The sequence below is a fragment of the Prinia subflava genome, chromosome 16 (genome assembly GCF_021018805.1).
Source record: "Prinia subflava isolate CZ2003 ecotype Zambia chromosome 16, Cam_Psub_1.2, whole genome shotgun sequence".
NCBI classification, from domain to species: Eukaryota; Metazoa; Chordata; class Aves; order Passeriformes; family Cisticolidae; genus Prinia; species Prinia subflava.
The window spans coordinates 17,947,141-17,965,386 of NC_086262.1; the positions used below are offsets into that span (position 1 = coordinate 17,947,141).

The 18,246-nt window shown below is 53.4% G+C and overlaps 1 protein-coding gene across 2 annotated transcripts in view; it reads right to left on the minus strand.

The window, feature by feature from the left end:
* PPP2R2B (protein phosphatase 2 regulatory subunit Bbeta) overlaps window positions 1-18,246 on the minus strand; it is a 54,555-nt gene that overhangs the window by 24,309 nt on the left and 12,000 nt on the right. The window contains exon 1 of one of the 2 annotated variants that reach the window (XM_063413846.1): window positions 17,081-17,432. The exons of the other annotated variant lie outside the window; for it this stretch is intronic. Within the exon in view, the coding sequence (XP_063269916.1) occupies window positions 17,081-17,150 (70 nt within the window). The 5' untranslated portion in view covers window positions 17,151-17,432. Of the gene's footprint in view, window positions 1-17,080; window positions 17,433-18,246 lie in introns of those variants that run through there. 2 annotated transcript variants of the gene reach the window in all.

The window sequence follows — 18,246 nt, forward strand, 5'->3', positions numbered from 1 at the left end:
TGTTAGCAGTTTGTGATTCTGCCACAAATCTGCTGTCACGGGCTATGACTGATTCTGCTTCAAGTGATTGCCTGCCTGGCCTTACTACCCATGCCCATGGGCAACAGGGGCTCTCAGCTTTTGGCCCGCAGCACAGCAGCTCCCAGCAGGCTGCAGCATCAGGCAGAGGACACAGCTGGCACAGGACAGCATTTTGAATGAAGCTCTGGTTAGTGGTGAAGACTGTGACTCCCTTTTAACCACAGGTGAATGGTGTGACACCAAGGCATAACAATCCTGAATACAAAGCCATTACTGACATGAGAGGAGCAGGGCGAGTGTGAAAATTGCCTGGATGCAGCAGGAGAAGGGTTAGTGAGAGTGTCTGCAGCACACAGGGTCAACACCCAACAGACATAACTGTACAACATCCAACAGCTTCCACTGAAAAGCTGCAGTGATAAACAGTATGTTGTCTTACAGACCCCCTTCTAAAAATGAGGTGACAGCTGGGTACTTCGTCTCTTTTTCTCCTCCTGCTGTCAGTGAGAAAGAAAGTTACTGGATGTCACCTGACATGAGGCAACGCTGCTTCTACGCACCGTCCACGGCCCGCCCGACATCCATCAGAGACAGGCACCGGGCATCCCTCTCACTCTCCTGCCTGCTGAGGTTCACCAGCAATGAACCCCATTGTCTGAGTAAGGCTCTACAGCAGATCTCAGCTGCCTCAGTCACATACACCTGTAGCTCAGAGCTCCCCACCCAAACACAGCCTCTCCGACCTCTGGTGACTCCGAATGCCACTGCCAGCCCAGCCCAGCCTTTGCAGGTCTGGTGGTGTCCTGGAATGCTGAAGGGTTTGGGACAAGCTCTGCTGCAGAACAGGCCAGTGCCGTGAACACTTGCCCACACCCACCTCGGGTGGCATGAAGCAGCATCCAAACACCACATTTGACAGTGGCTCAGGCCGGGCAGGTGAGCAGCACTCCCATGACAAGCACCACGCTACCCATGCACATCCTCCTGACACAGGTTCACCGGCATCGCTGCGTCTGCGTGGAAGGGAGAGCTGGGCAATCCAACAACAGCCTCATATTCCAGAGCAACCCTTGGGGCAGGTCAGCTGACGTGACGAGACAATGCTGCAGGGGTGGGGGACACTGCCCGGGGCACAGGCAGCAGCATCCCTTCCCCAGAACAGCCATCACAGCAAGAGCAACTGCACAACACTCAGCACGGATGCAGTCCCTGCCCATATGCCCAGGAGTATGCTGGGGGTAAGGGTGTGGATTTTAACAGTTCTGCTGGGAAGCTGCTTCCCATTCTGATAGAAATCCAGGCATTATTTAATTCAAAACAGAAAACAAACTGCACTGTGGGCTGTGAGCACGTTTGGGCTTCGTTCAGAAGGGGAAAAAGTGAAAATACTAATTAACCCCAGTTGTTGGAAGAACGCCCTGCAGAAACATGATTCAGAACGGGTCACAAATCATAAAATAATAATAATAAAAAAGCCACAATGCTCTGGGGACATTAAGCGATTACAGAGAGTTGTTATTTGGCTGATTTTCACACTTCATTAGCATGTGCATAATTTAACAAGTGAACGTGCTGAGGGCTGGCAACACATAAGAGCCACTTTCTTGAAACACGAACTGTAAATTGGGACACCAGTTAGGGGGCTTGTTTTAAATCATGATGGAAAAGCACCAGACATCAATTCCAGGCTTTCAGCAGAAGTGGAAGTTCAGGGACCACAGGCCAAGCAGAGAGGTGCCATGGGAAGGTAGCTGCCCCTTTGGACATGGCCCAGAGAGCCCAGCTTCACATGGCTGTGGAGCCATCTCAAAGCCACTTAACAGAGAATTGGGTAAACCTGGATTAAAAAAACACAGGGAATCTGTCACGTTCTACTGCTCCCACTTGTCTGGCACTCACCACAGAGCAGTGGGGACAGAACTGAAGCAGGGGGCAGACAGACTTTGGGAGTTACCATCAGAGCAGACAACCTTCCAGCACACTCATTCCCCTTCCAGCAGGGAGAAACGAGGGCAGGAAATAAAGGCGATTTATCAGTACCAAGGTGGCCACATCACATGGAAGGGGCAATGCCCGGACAAACCAGACCTCCCAGGGCCCCAGGCTGCTGCCAGTCCTCGCTCCCACCTGTGGCTGGCAGCCCACAGGCATCCCACTGCAGGGGCTGTGACACTGGGGGACTGAAGGTTCCACAGCCATCAGCCAGGGACAAGGAGCAGCAGCTCAGGGCACGTGTCCACCACAGGGCTCCCACAACACCTAACAAGACTGGGCAGACATGGCAAGCACAAGTGTCCAGCACAAGGAGACCTGGGAGCTCAAAGCAAAGGGATGGTTCAGACAAGAGAGACAAGACCTTCACAAGAAAAACAAAATCTCTTGCTCCTTTTGCCCCACAGTGTGTGGGAGCCACATCTCTAACCACTACTCCAGACTGTGATTTCCCCATATTTTAACAGAGGTTCTGTTTATGAAACTGCAAGCGGATTTAGTACTTATGAATAATGCCATGAGGTCTGGGAGATGTTTCTTTATATGATTAACTGACCACAGGCCATTTGTTTTACAACAAAGAGGCTCAACGATCCGTGCACACTGATTTATTCAGCCCCGTCTAATGCAGGGGCTGACATCTTCCTGGTACCCATATCTGTTCCATGATGGGAGGAATGCAGACCATGAGGGCCTGTACCCAGTGCTCTGCATGACAGTCCATCAGCTGGGGCAGAACTGATCTGGGCAGGAACCCCAGATCATGGTAGAGAACTCACCTGGCACACCAGGTTTCACAGTGAAGCAGGCCAGGGTTCTGTTTTCAGGTTCTCCCTGGCACTTGGTTCCCTGGGGCATAGCTGCACATTTCATCCACATTTCTGATTTCAGACACAATATTTGCTGCAAAGATAGCTGGTATTACAAAATAAACTGGGGGGACTGATTACAGCCCTGTCATATCGGACACCCTTGACAGTGTTTGCTGATGAAATATTGCTGCACTGGAACAGTGTGTGAGAACTGGCAAGTGGATTTCACTCTGAATAAAAGTGGAACTGACAAATGTACTGTAATTGTCCAAATTAAACAGCTGATGGCAAGTACCTGGCATCCTCCAGGTACCACATACTTTCTCTCCATAACCACTTGATTTTGATCAGTCTGTGTTCCAGGAAAGGATGCTGGGAAGGTTACCTTCCTTCTGAATTTGGCTCTTAATAATTGAATAAGAAATGATATGACTACAGAAGAAGTCTGAATTTCTCCATCCAATGAAACACAGAAATGCCTGGATTGACACTTAATGTTGTTTTGTTTTGCTGTACATAATTAATGAGGAGTGAGGACGCAGTACTTTGAAGCTGAACTTGGGAGTATGAGCAAAGCTACAGTAAGAGTAATAAATTATGCAGAATTATTTGTGCTTGGAATTTTAATATTTCAACATGATGCAAACACTTTTTAAACCTCTTCTAAAAACCCAAAGAAGCCTTGGGACCAAACCATATGGTTTAAGTCAGCTGCCCATAGCAAGCTTAATGCTTCTGCCAGCCAGCAAGGATTTGGGCAATTAGTTTATTAATGTGTTTATGTAAACAAAAAGAAAAAAAGTTGGGGAAAGTCTCATCCATTTCTCTCTGCCAAACTTATTGAGAATTGTCAAACAGAGAAAATGCAAATCTAAAAACTGTAAAACCCAACAAAGCCCCAGCCAGCCCCAGCAGCCTGACAAGCAGAACTGGTGATCCCATCGCACACCCAGGGCTGAGCAGAGTGGTGTCCTACCAGAGGCAGGAGGAATGGGCAAAATGGTCCCTTCCAACCTCAAGAATCTATGGAGCCTCAAGCACAAAACTACCATATGACTTATAGTTTATTACTATATATCCCTGATTCAGGACAAGGAATATCTAATTATCCTAATTGCTTCTGCTTTGGGAATGGGCCCTTTACACTTGGATAAAGGTGCCTATAAACAGCAGCATTTCTGCCTGCTCAGGCTGCGGGTCAGGTTTTATGCGCTCTGAGAAGATTAACTTTATTCTTAGTGAAGAATTTAATTACAGGAAGTGATTAGCCAAATGCTCCCAGTCAATACAGATGCAGTACGAGCTGTGCGGGAGTGGGCACCTTTGCTCCTGCTCAGGAAGTCCAGGAACAGTGACATTACTGCAAAGCCATTTGGGTTTTAAGTGACACCAACCAGACCTGGATCTCCACAGGCCAGTTACAACATGCTGACTTAAGCAACATTCAGCAGGGCTAGGAAGGGGGAAACCAATAAAAAGACAGCAGGAGACTGAAAGTCCGTTTTAAAATGCAGGAATACATCGGTTTATAGGCTTGTTTTCTAATTGCAACACTACAAAAATCAATGGCTTTAGAAAAGTAAAAGAAACACAGCAAACTGCTTGCAAACTCTGCTAGTCAGAAAGCAGCACTTGCTGGTAAATGTACTGTTCTCTGTCTTTTGGAGGACAGGACAAAAGAATATCTTGAATACTTCCCATCTCCTGTAACACTTTCCTCTGCATGTTAATAACTGTAGCTAGTCACTAAGCAAGAAAAAACTGTAATTAAATATAGCTAAAATAGCTTTCCAGCCTCCAAATAGCACTGCCAAGGACTAGCAAAGGCTCAATCCGACAAGGCTGCCTGTTACAGGCTCACCCAGGAGGGCACAAGGACAGGAGCACCCAGCAGGGAGAACCCGCTCCCACGGCGTGTTTTTCTACTGCTAATTACCACACCTCTTCCCAGGCCTGCACATGCACTGAGAAGGTACTGGCTGGACCCACTAGTCATAAGACCACCAACCAGCCCAGCAGCTGCTGCTCTAGCCTGACACACAGGTTTTCCAGGGGTTGGTTTCATTTGAAGGCCTGAGTCTGCCTATGCAGAGGAAAAAAGCCGTTTTCTGGCAAACCCTAGCCCTCTGACTTCATCACCTCATCAATAACTTTGCACATTGTCAGAAACAGATGGCAAGGAAAGAAAGAGGTCTGGTGAGGCAGCAGCTATCAGGAGATCAAGAACAAAGTGCCTCCCAAGTCTGGAATTCAGCTGTACAGCAGTACCTCAAACCAGGGCACGGCTCCTCCCTGGAGCCAGGAAAATCATTCCCAGCCAGGGAGGCGGAAAACCACGGATTCCTCAGCCTGGCTGCACCATACTGTGGGACAGCACACTGCAAAGCAGAGCTGGTGCGCCTGTTTGGAGAGGAGGGCTGGCCCCAGCCATGCTCACTGCTGTGGTCACTCCCTGAGGTCAGGCCACAGTCTGTAAACACGCTCAAGAAGCCGGGCAAGGTGCTTTGCCCATCCCCAGCAAAGGCTGAGACAGGGCAAGACACCTGGCCTGACATGGACAGACACTTCGCTCACATGGGAACGTGAGCATTCCTGCAGAGATGTGTCCCTCCAAAACATGCAAGGAGCTGTAAAATGCATCTAAAAACACAGGTCCCTTTCTCAAGAGAAAGCAGTGCCCTCTTAGTTAAAGAAACAAAGCCTTTAAGAATCATACTCCAAAGCCCCTCTGGTTCCCCAGACTGCGTGGGTCCCTGGCAAAGGGAAACACACCAGACACGAGCACAATTTGGAGCAATATCTGGCAGTTCAGTGCAGAATTTTTCCTCCTGCCTCTGAAGGAGGGCTCTGGCTCACCCTGCACCACTCTCCTGCTGCTCCCACATCAGCAGGTCCATGGCTGGACTCACCCACTTGCCCCATGAGAAGCTGGGGAGCTGGGAAGGGGCAGGGGTAAGTGAAGAAAAAAGGCAAGAGTCATGACTCCAAGCCCAGCAAGCAGAAGGTTCACTAGATGTAGTGACAAGTGTGCGTGTGTGCAGCCAGGCACACTGACATGCACACTAGCAAGTGGAGACACAACGAACTGTCCACAGCCATAGGGGGTTTTCCATTCACAACTGCTCATCCCTGAGAAAAGGGGTCCCCAAAACATTTGTGAACATTCCTCTGCCCTTCTGCCTCCTTCCACAGGTAGAATACCCCATCAGAAAGGGGCAGATGGCTTCTGCCTGCCTGAGAGAGAGCCTTGGTGCAAGGAGGACACCTTGCACTGTGGCTGGTTTTGGCTGTTCAAGGAGATGGTAGAATAGGTGGTAAGTCAAAGGTCTCAAAAGACAATATCCTTCTGCAACACAGACCTGTAGAGCCACAGTCCTCCCATCCCAGTCCTGTAGACCACAAGGGACATTAGGACCACACAGCCAGAGGTGTCAGGGGTGGGAATCTCACACCTGTATTTAACAGACAAAGCACAAATCAGGCAGGGCAAGGGAGCATGTGGGTTGGGATCTACAGGCCACGACATTCTGAGGCAACCTTCACAAGGAAACTGATGGCAGCCTTTGCCCCCGAGAGCCTAACTTAGAGCAAGGCTAATTGTATTAAGGACCACACAGTGTATTGCTTTATTTGTAATGAGTTTTAGGCTTCAGAAGCTGAGAATCCCATCTGCAAGAACAGACTGTTGCAGGATTCATCTATTAATAGCCACTGGTACACACTTCCAGCTGAGGGACACAAGGAGGGAGGAGACTACCAGATGGAGATAATGCATTAGAGTGACATAAAGCCAAAAAAAGGATGATCCACTTCCCCACATCCTCACACACATCTCAGGCTTGCAGCAGGGAGCAAATGAAGTGTCACATGTGATTAACTCATAAACATCCTAATTAGAAAGTTCTTACATTCGATTAAATGTCCAAATATGACAAGGCTTCAGTGTCCTCCCCAGAGCCCCATGCAAACAAGGTAACACTGCAGACTTCAGCTCCAGCTTCAAAGCAAGAGCCACGTCCAGCCCTGCACTAATGGGCAGGAATCAACAAACACATCTGTAAGATTTATGAAGTGCTTTGTGACCTGCTAGAGAAGGTGTGCTGGATGAGAACCAAGAGCTCCTCTTCTCCCTTCAACGCACACCCAGATCGAACTCTCAAGTGCCTGATTCAGGCTGACCTCCAAACCAGCCTGTCAGCAGAAACTGTTGCCACTGATGGGCACTGCAATGATGAGGAACTCTGACCATCTCAAGATCCACATGGATCTGGCCTCACTATCACCAGAAGCAGCCCCAGCTACAAGGTAATCTCTGCACAGCATCATCTTCACAATCTTGGGTGAACTAGACCATTTAATGCCACAGGTACCAATCTCCGGCTTTGTTTTTATGCCCAATGTTCTTCTGCCTGATGACTTCCATTGCTGAAAAAAGCTGGATTCCCTGTCACAGCTGGAGCTGCTCCATCAGTAACACCTCACTGCTGCACTTTGCAGGGCTCCTAATAAAAACGTCACATCCAGCTGCCAAATGACAGTATGAAACAGGACCCATAGCCAGACCTCTGCTGCAGGGGAACTTGTACTGAGCTCTACATGGGCAGAGGGGCTTCCCTCAGATACCTCCAGGATGCCAGCAGAACGACAGCACATCAGCACTGGGTTTTCTCCATCGCCACAACGCACTTGCTAGCAACAGTCCAGAGGCTCCCCACAGCGACTGGGCCTCCCTCCAGCCCCTCTGCCCAGCCCCCTGGGCTGCTTTCCACTCAACACAAAGAGCACAGCAGAAGCACAGCTCAGCTCAAGAGCATTGCTGAGCAAAGCCAGCAAAGCTCCTGGGACTCACCGCATCACCAGGGCAGGCAGGGTCCCATCGCTGCAGGACTCCAGCCATGGCCTACAGACGGAGATCATGCTGGGTCTGGTGGCTGCATGAGCCCCCAGAGCAGAGACCTCACCTAAGGCCAGGGTAGAGAAACACTGTCACCAAAACTCAGCCAAAACTCAAGAGTTTGTCACTGCTGAGAGAGGTGCAGGTCTCTGTTTACTCTGGTGCCTTCAAACAGAGCAATTCTGCAGAAGGAAACCGCTGCAGAGACACTTGTGAACATTCTGATGGGACTCTGGCTCCTGCCAAGAAATCAGGCAAACAACCAGAGTACCCCTGGATCCCTGCATGACTCGTATCCTCCAGCTGAGAGTGTTACCCGAACAGATCTTCCCAAGCAGAGGCAATCACGGGCAGACATCTGGCACACCGTTCCTGCGAGCCAGAAATTTTCAATGGGGAACCAGTTACAAAGCAACACTGCTCATGCTGTTATTATAATTAAGAATCTGTCAGCCTGTGAAACGAAGGCCAAGTTTATTTAGGGATTGTGAGGGAGGGCTCTCCAAAACAGCCTCTCTAATTCTCCCTCTTCCATTCCCCAGATCCCACAGAGACACATGTTTCCATGGACAACTTGCCAGCTGAGGTTGGAGCAACCTCCACCTCTGCTGATATCTAACCTCCAGCAGCAAACCCCATCTCCTGCTCCAAGTGCAGGGGTCCCCCTAATCATGATGGAGGTTTCCAGTAGGACTAGGAACAGCAGGTATGTCCCATCTGCAGGCAGGAGTAGGTGGGTGAGCTTCCACTGGTGCTCCTCCTGCCTCAGGGGGCAATGCCATGCACCCCTCCCTCAGGACAGTACCTCAGGGATCTACAGAGTGGGACCCCATGGAAGCAAAGCTTGTCTTCTTGTGGGCAATTTCATGCTGGCTGAACAGTCTCACACATGCACATCTGGACACTGCAGGTCTCCAGTGCTCCAGTGCCCCTGGAATGCCACACATGAGATGGGCACTCTTCCCAGAAGCAGGTTTGTGCAGGAGCTGCACCACAAACAAATGAGAACAAACACCCAGTGATGTGCACTGTGTGCCTGTGCAAGTTTAGTGGGAAGGAGCCAGGTGTTAAACAAGCTACAGCCCCCCCTAACACTGACCAGCATCTGGCACCATCTGAGTTCACAGTCTGAGCTCTGCAGTGAGGCAGACTCAAGGGGTGGTGCCCCTGCGCTCCCTGACCTTGTCCCCTTCTCGCTCAGTAAAATTGACTCAGCCTGCCAGGGAAGTGATCTGTCACCCCTGCTCACCAGCTCTGAGGCCGGTGCAGGAATGGGCAGTCAGGCAAAGGCACGTGGTGTTTGGTCAATGCCTGCATCCCTCAGGGAAGCTGCTGTTCATCAGGGTCCAGCTGCCTTGCCTTTACTCACAGAGCTAACAAAGGGAATGCAAGGAAATGCCAGATAACTCGGCACCAAGGCTGCACTGCTCATTTCAGGGCCACCTGGGGACACAGCAGCATAGGGGCAGGGACCCCAGCACTGCCACCAGCTCTGCCAAGGCAGCCAGGGGCACCACCCCCACTGTAACACAGCTGCAGCCAACCAGGGGACACCCAGAACACCCAGCATGGGCACAGAACACCGGCCTGGAGCTGGCTGGCCATCACTGTGCACTGCTGTGGCACAGCATTGCTCCATCCCTGACTGCAGTCAGGGTGCAGGGCAGGGCCCCAGGACACTGACTGCAGAGCCACACCAGCTCAGGTCACACGTCAAATCACAACTGAGACACGTCTCTCTTGCTATCAGCTGATGAGGACCCAGATATCAATAATGAAAACACCAAGATGAAACTTTAAAAATCCACCGGTCTTCCAAAGTCTGCAAAACCTTGAAAGTGAGCACATTTAGGGAGCTCTGCTTGTGTGGCTGAGCTGGGCTGGGTTCACTGAAGCCACAGCTGATCCTGAAGCTCTTTCAGGGTCCAGGGCTTCCTCCACTGTTGGACATCTCAGTGAGCTCGTTATCAGCATTTGGAGAGGTTTGGCTTTGATAACCCTTGCACTAATAAAATGAGCTGCAGATCAAACCAGGCAGTCAACAGAATTTTTAAATTAAACTACAAAATTATTTAAAATCCCCTTTGAGGACATTATCACAGGGTTAACACCGACTCTTGGCTTCAGATAATACAGCAGCAATAAATGGTAATGTGCTCTAAGAAACATGATTTATTTTTGCTGAGCAGGCTTGGCATTATAAATCTCAGCACTCTTAACATTTAAAGTTGTTATTCCAATGACAAAATAGACATGAGGGAGATAACAGTCTTTATCTCCATTAATGTTTTATTGTTGTTCAGAGAATATGGATATGGACTGATCCAAGCATAGGAAAATCACAGCAATTTGTTTGCATATTGGGGAAGCTGAGATAATGGTTGTGTTTTATGACCACAACCAGGGAATCAGCTGAAATGCAGGACAGAGCAGATCAAAATGCGGGATTAATCAGCTGCTTTGGTTTCTGGTTTCTATTCCAGTTACATTTCCACTCCCAGGGCCTGCCGTAGCACGACATTGGAAGAGAAGGTCCATGCGCGTGGCCGAGCAGCTGACTCGTGGCAGAAGTGAGGAAACAGGCTTTAAAAAAAAAAGGCTGCACAGCAGCTCTATGCAATGCAGACAAACAGCACTGCCATGGAGGCAGGATCCTTCTGGATATCCAGCTGCCTGGAAGCAAATCCTGCTCTCCCTGAGCCCCACTGCCAGGGCCCCTGCAGCTTCCTGCGGTGTCACAGCACAGAGCTCCTGACCTGTCTGGCCCTTCACCTCCTTCCCAGGGTACACATTGCACCTCAGAGTACCACAACACCCTCTGTAAGCTGAACCTGAAACAGTGAGCTGGAGCTGCAGTGAGGGCTGTGCTGCTGGAGGTATAAGCAGAAAAAGGCTGAAAACCAAAGCAACAGAAACCCCAGTCAAACTACACAGCCACCTGCCCCATCCCTGGGCCAGAGAGGGCGACCCTTTTCCCTTCAGAAATCAGGTGCATAATGCATCAGGGAAAACACCCACCAGTGCTGCCCACAATGAAGACATTGACTCCAACAGCCCAATCACACCTTTACTGGGAGGATGGCATAGAGGTGACCTGGGGACAGCATTCCTGACACCACACAAACAACATGCCAATGTCCACACATCTGGCCTCCAGTGCCCAAGCGCTGGGGCAGGTGGCCAAGGTGGCATCTCACCCTTTCCCAGAGCACTGGAGTCAGGCCCAGGCCAGTTCTGGGTTCACTGTGCCCCTCTTCAGGGCAGGGCAACCACCAGCTCCCCAACTCATGGGGATTTGGGGAATGCTGCAAAGAGCTCAGGTGCCCCTGCCCAGGGCTCCCAGGTGCCCGGCAGTCACAGCAGCTCTGCACACGGGTGCTGACATGAGAAGTGTCTGGGTCTTTTGGTCAGCTCCGGGCGGGCCGGCTGCGCAGCAGCTGCACCAGCCCTGGCTGCCCGAGCCCCGGGAGGTGCCTGCAGTGCCCGGAGCCCGCCCCGGGCGCTCCCCGGCGCTGCCCGTGCCAGCCCTGCCCGCAGCTGCGGCTTTGTGCCTGCTCAGCACATCGGCCGCAGCCGCACAGCCGCGATGGGGAGGAGCAGGGAGGACGCAGCCGCTATTTTTAAGCTGCCTGATCAGCATCCTACCGGGTCAACACGCCTCGGGTCGGCTACGCGTGCCGGCTCAGCGAGCCTCACCTCTGCAGCAGCCGGCACACCTCCCACAGCGGCTACGAGAGGCACCGACTCACACCGCAGCATTTCCAAGGGGTATTCTCAAAGGATTTATTCCCCAGCCAATCACTAACAAGCAAGTCTGGACTCAATGATCTTGGAGGTCTTTTTCAACTTTAATGATTCTATGATTCTAAGCCTGCTGGTAGGGGCACACCTCTGCTCCAGCTTGCAGAGTTAGGGAAGCTGATGATTACCTAGTCTGCCACGGCATTAAGCCCTTCCAACTTCTGACCTTCCAGGCACCAGATCTCACCAGCTCTTTTGGGAGGAGGTGTCAGGGCTTTGGCACAGCCCTGCAGACTCCTGTTCCCACAAGCAGCCACAGGGGCAATCTGCTGGGTCAGATTAGGAGCACATCCAGCCCAGCATCCTGGCTCCTACAGACAACAGGCAACACACAAACAGAGCAACCATGCAGTGTTTCCACTAATAATATTCTACCCTCTGCAATGTTCAGCTCAGGGGGCTCATGAACCAGAGGTGGTCTCTCCTCATTTAGTAAATCTTGACCACTTCACCAAGTCCCTCAATTCCATTCCGAAACCTGATGACGGGGCTGTTCTGGCTGGGACCCCAAGGACCACCCTGCCAGCACCCACAGCATTGCCCAGGGTCCTGGGCCTGAGGGCCTGACCATTGCTGGGTTCTGACCTGCTGCAGCAGGTCCCAAAACACAGGGACCCCACAGCAACAGGGAGCAGGGTAACTCCAGGTTGTAAGGCCAGACCCCCTCCATGTTGCTGGTGGTGCCTTTCCCCAGCACTGGGGAAGGAGGAGCCTGGTTCTTGCACAGAGTTGAGGAGACAGAGAGGGATGCAAGCTATCACCAGTGACCAGCACCCTCCTCAGAGTCCATCTCCAGTGGGTCAGTCACATCATTACCTGCTGCCAGTCCCCTCGGTAATCTCTAGATTACAGAGTCCCAAGGCACATCTATTCTCTCATTAATCTGTAGATTAAAGTATCCCCAAATCGGCTTTGACGTGGAGCACAGCAAACAGTTGAGTTATGCTGTGCCTCTGCAGCAATCCCGTGTTAGGCAGAAGGAGACGTGTCTGTGGGTCATTCCCACCCGGGGGGAGCACAGGCTCAGGAAGAGGAAGGGACATCTAAACACAGAACGTGTGTATAAATAAAAAGCAGAAAGGATGGGGCTGTGTTTCATGACCAAAGTACTCCTCTGATAAAACAACTTCACAGAGGTTCCTGGATTAATTAAATCTCAGTGCAGATAATCTCCAAACTTGCATCGTTTGCGACAACAGCAATTCCCAACAGCTCTTGCCCTAACCCAGCACTGGGAAATGCTTCCCTTGGTGCTTTCCTGGAGACTACATGCAGATTTTTAAAAAAGCAACCACTGTACCATAGAGAGCTTGAGGCAAACTTTCCTGGCGTCAGGGCAGACAGGCACTGGCACCAGGGCCCCTTCCTGCAGCACGCTGGCAGGACAGGGATACAGGCGGGATGTGAAGGACTGAGAGGCTGACAGAGGGTTACAGAGGGAGTAACAAGATTAAATCAGGAAAAGGAAATAAAGGCTTAGTGATAGATTTCTCAACAGCAAAACCTATTCGGTTTGGGAAACACTCCCTCAGGAGATTAAAGACTTGCAGAGCCATTAGCCAGACCTGGGAAAAGGGTGTGGGGAGCAGCCAAGGAGTGGCTGCAAGGTGTCATGACTGTTCTGCCCAGCAGAAGGGCAGGGCACATCCCCAAGGCCACGCAGCCCCAGCAGGGTCAGCCCTGTGCCCACAGGGGAGAAAGTCCCTTGGCAGAGCCATTGGGAAATGGGGACATCCCTCAGGTGGTGCCAGGATGGCCCTCCATAGCAGCCCCTCACCACGGCCATGGGACATGAGTACTCACACGGACCCTTCTCCAACAGCACAAACACCTGGCCATGGCCACCTCCCCATGAAGCCCAGGTGAGACCATTACTCCTCTTCCCAGTGCCATGCTGGAAATCGTGGGTGCCAGGGCTGGACCACGCCTGTGCCACCCACAGCCATTGCTGGGCTTGGGACATGTGCACTGTGTTAATGGCCAAAGCATACACCCAAAATGCACACCCCACTCAGAGACTCCTGCCGGTGCCTCCCCAGAGCAGGTCCCTGGGGGTGCAGGGCACCCACCACGCCCTGGAAGAGTTCCTGTCTACTGCAACATGCCGGTGGGAAGGGCTGTGTCTCAGTGTCTCCACATCTTCATGCCAAAGGGTGACTCTGCCATGGCTGTTTGTGGGGCCAAGGCCTGTGAGCTCTCCACACCAAGCCAAGGACTTCCAGCAACATCAGGAGAGAGCAGAGACAGGGCTGGAGAGGTGAATCAGCAACAGCCAGGTGCCTGTGAGAAGATGAGCTGTGCTCCTGGCTGAGCTCACAGATGGGGGTACAGAACAGGCAGTGCCAGCCTGGCCCTGGCCCACCAAGCCCTGCCACCAGAACCCCTGCCCCAGGAGGGACCCGTGGCCCCAGGCCAGCCTGGTGCTCAGCATCCCTCCCTCATCAGGGGATACCCGCAACAGGGCAGATGTGCACAGACATGGAGGAGCAGTATGAGGCATTGTCCCACTGTGCCACCTGAACCTGCTGAGCACAGGCTGGGTAGAGCTCAGGGCGGGGCTCATGGAAGGCACCATTCATGTCATTCCTCTCTTGTTTGGAGGTATTTATCCAACTGTCAGCTGCTGCAAGAACTCTGAGACATGCCAGGTGAACAGCACTGCTGCACTGAACAGGTGACACCCACAGCCTGAAGCCTAAAGGAGACAGGCATTTTGGGTCCCGCTGCTGGAATGGGCAGCTTGGGGCAGGGGAAGACCCTTAAGGCCACATCTCCAACAAGCACAGCTAGAAGTGGAAGCTGCCCCAATGGTTGTTTGTATTCAAACATCTCAATTTGTCCTACTTTTGGCTGGGCACTCAGCAGAATTGCCAATGAAGACAGATTTATGCAAAACAAGAAAAAATCAACCATATTTTCTAGACATTTCTCATGTGAGATCTGCAGCAGTGCTCTGACATCTGAGCTGGCACTGCCCTGCAACCCGCTCGCCCTGCTCCCTGTGCCCGGCATCTCCTGTGACACGACTGGGGCCGTGGGCTGCTCCTCAGCACCTCCCTGGCAACCCGAGTCGAATTAGCACAAGGGCCGCGTTTCTTCTCAGCAATGCTCTGAGCTGCACAAGAACAAGGCATTCAAATGTGCGCTTGTGAAATACCATCCTCACTCCACATTTGCATGAAAATACCAGACCTATTTAAGTGACAACGACACTTCACTAAAGCAAATTACATAACCTCGCTATTTCCCTCAGCTGACACACCAGAGACACCTTCGTTTCCAAAGCAAGCCTGCACTTGCTGCACAGCATTTGAAAGGATTTCCACCTTTTTTAGCTAGATACCACAGCGTTTTAGGCATATGCTGCTTTCACGTGCAGAAAAAATTAAACTGAATTATCTAAATTTTTATCTTAGCAGAATCTACCATTTCAAAGTGCAGTCAGCCTCCCTCTAGCAGAACCACTGCATGGAGTCAAGAGTTCTATTCAGCACGAAGTGAAGAAAATCTCCCAGCTGATACACAGCCATTAAATCCCCTCCTGTACTTCCCCCTGCCCTGCCACCGCAGCAGGGATCACACAGGCTGATTCGGTGTCTACTGCACAAATGCCTCTGTTTCATTTCTACCGAGAGGATTGCTATGGTTCCCTAGCACAACACACAAGGTTCTTCTGCAAATGCCAGCATACAGCCACAGATTACAGACAGACTGGATCTTACCACTGAAAATCCCCAACCTTCCCAGTATTACCTGCAGAAATCACTGTGGGCTCATCTCAACCCTCCACCCTTCTCCACCAGAAAATCTGAGTTCTCAGCAGGTCACAACATGGTAGCTATAGCCCCATTTTACATCTGCTGGCTGTTGCAGCTGCCTTTTAGAATGCAGCAACAGCAAATTCATCCTTCAGAGAGCACAGCACATGATGATGTGAGCCAGTCAACTGGGAGGTATGGGAGCTCAGTCCCATCCTGGCCACAGCACCCTCCTGGAAGCACTGGCTCGCACCTCCCCTCCCCGCAGAAACATCCCGTCAGCATGGCATGGCCTCCACAGGTCCATCACAGCCCCACAGCAGCTCTGCCCACTCCCCACAGTGCACCCAGCACTGCCCCACAGCAGGTCCTGCTGGGCGCAGTGGGAACCACCCAAGGAGAGCAGCAGAGCCCGGGATGCCCCAGGACAGCCCTCCCCAGCATCCGGGCACTCGCGTTCCAGCTACAAAAAAGCAACAGGAACAACCATTTCTTTGGCTCACCGGGTATCCAAAGCTTTCCATTACTATATCAAGCCAAAGATTTCCTACTAGATAAACCCTCCTTTAGCCATGTGACAAAATTACTAAAGTCAGGCTTCCTCTAAGTCTCATGAGGATGACACAGTCAGGGAAAGCCTCTTTGGCTACTAATTAAGCTATAAATAAGCCTGCTCAGACTCTGGTATGGAGTCTGGTATTTGAAGCCTCATTGAAGGTGTCAGTGCTACCAGAAAGGGTGGGGGGTTCGGTTTTGCTTTACATCAGCTGTACTTTCCTCCTGAAGCGAGAGCAAAGGGAGGTTGTGACAGAGCTGATGTGAAGTTGACAGCTCTTCAGCTACCAGGGGGGATAGCAGAGGCAACAGCAGCTCCATCCCCATCCGTCCTTCACCCCTTGCTGGTGGAGCTGCCTTTGTGGTGGCTGCAGTATCATGTGCAGGCTGAGCTCATGCTCTGATGCCTGAGCCGAACATGGCCACACCATCTTCTCCGCTCTTGAGCTATTATGGGAAACCACTTTCAACCGCACCATGAGCCTCACCAGGGCTGTGACATTATCCATGTCCAGCAGCCTTGGCATCTCCTCTCATCTGCAACGCTCCAGTCAGGATTCACACACCTTCCCGAAGCGGCACGTAGAGAAAATAGCCCCGAGACAGCTGTTCCAGCGTTTGCCTATTCCCGCACCACACAGAGCGGCTCCAGCCACCTGCAGCACCGCGAACGCCCTCGGGGCTGAGCAAGCCCATCTCGAACCGCGGCCGCCGCCCGCATCCCTCTGGCTCCGGCGAGCTCCGCATCCCTCCGGCCCCGCGGGCTCCGCTCCAACGGGGAAGGGCTTGCGGAGGGGTCGGGACTCCCCTTTCTCCCGGAACCGGAGGAGCGAAGGCGCAGGGGCTCCTAGAGGGGCCCGGCGGGGCCGGGGGCTCCGCAACAGGGCGGGAACGGCTCCGGCTGCGTCCCGAGCGCTGCTGCGGGCGGCTCTCGGTGCCCCGGCTCAGCCGCCCCCGCTCCGCCAGGCACCAGCCCGGCCCAGGGGAGCCCACCCAGAGACACCCGGCGCTGCTGAGTCACCGGAGCGGCTTCCCCGCGCTCGCACCGAGCCCCGGGGCCGCCGCCGTGGGGCTGCCCAGCCCGGGCCGGGGCAGCGGCGCCGGTCCCGGGACAGCCGCGGCCCCGGGGCGGGGAGACCCGCGGGGCAGGGCGCGGAGCGAGGCGCGGCGGTGCGGGCGGGGGCCGGGGCCGCTGCGGGGCGGCCTCACCTGCTGCGGGCGGGCCGGGGGCTGCGGGCCGGGCTCACCTTCCGTGGCATAGCTGTGGTCTCGCAGGAAACTGCTGCTGATCTTACGGGTCTCAGCGTCCTCCTCCATTGACGGCGGGCAGGCGGGCGCGGGGCGTCAGCAGCCGCAGCCGCGGATCCATCATCCCCCCCCGCGCCCTGCTCCGCGGCGGCGGCCGCCAAATGCGGCGGGGGGGGCGCAGGGGCGGCGGTGCCCGGTGGCTCCTCCCATACGGCACCGACCGGCACCGCGCGGGCGGGCGGAGCGCGGCGCAGCCCCAGCCCCGCAGCCGGTGCTGCTCGGAGACGCTCCTGCCCCAGGAACACTCCTGCCCGGGGATGCTCCCACCGCGGGGATGCTCCTGCCCGGGGGATGCTCCTGCCCGGGGGATGCTCCTGCCACGCGGGGATGCTGCTGCCCGGGACGCTCCCTCCTGCCCCGGGACGCTCCTGCCGCGGGATGCTGTCAGACCTGGTGACACACCTGCCCTGGGATTGCTCCTTCCTGCCCGGGGCGTCACTGGCCCTGGTGGACACCCCTGTCCCTGGGGAAGCTCCCGCAGCCTCCAGGCAGAAGGGCTGCTGCTCCCTGACCTGTCTGCCCCAAACACGAGAGCCCAGCCGAGGGCTGACGGCAGACCCCTTTTTGGCAGAGCCAGAGCATATGAACGCTGGGTGTCCCGGGACAGGGGTTGCAGTAAGGGTCATGGAGGTGGCCATGCCAGCAGTGCTAAGGAGGTGTGTGCCCACGGGCAGTTGGCCCAAACTGACCCTGTCCTGACTTTGGAAGGGGTAGGAATGTTCAGTGACTTACAGCCACAAAGGTCGATGTGAACGGGGGGATCAGTGGCATCCAGAGAAGAGAATGAACGCAAGGGCTATGGGGGAAGGGAGGACTTTCCTGTTCAGGATACATCTCTGAAAGGACAGGCTGTATTCTGGACTCATCATCTGGTGCACACCAAAGAGAAATAATTGCCCACTGGAAGGGCTCTGTGTCTCGATAGAGTCCAGGAAGAAGCCTTGGTACGGGCTGAGTCACTGGCAAACACAGGGAGGAAAGTCACAGGAGCAAGTTCCCTCAACTGCTCCATCCTGCTGTCAAGACCCACCTTGGCACTGTCTTGGCTCACTCCGCACAAGAACATCACCAGCGCTGGCACTGGCCGGGTGCAGCTGGGAGCTGG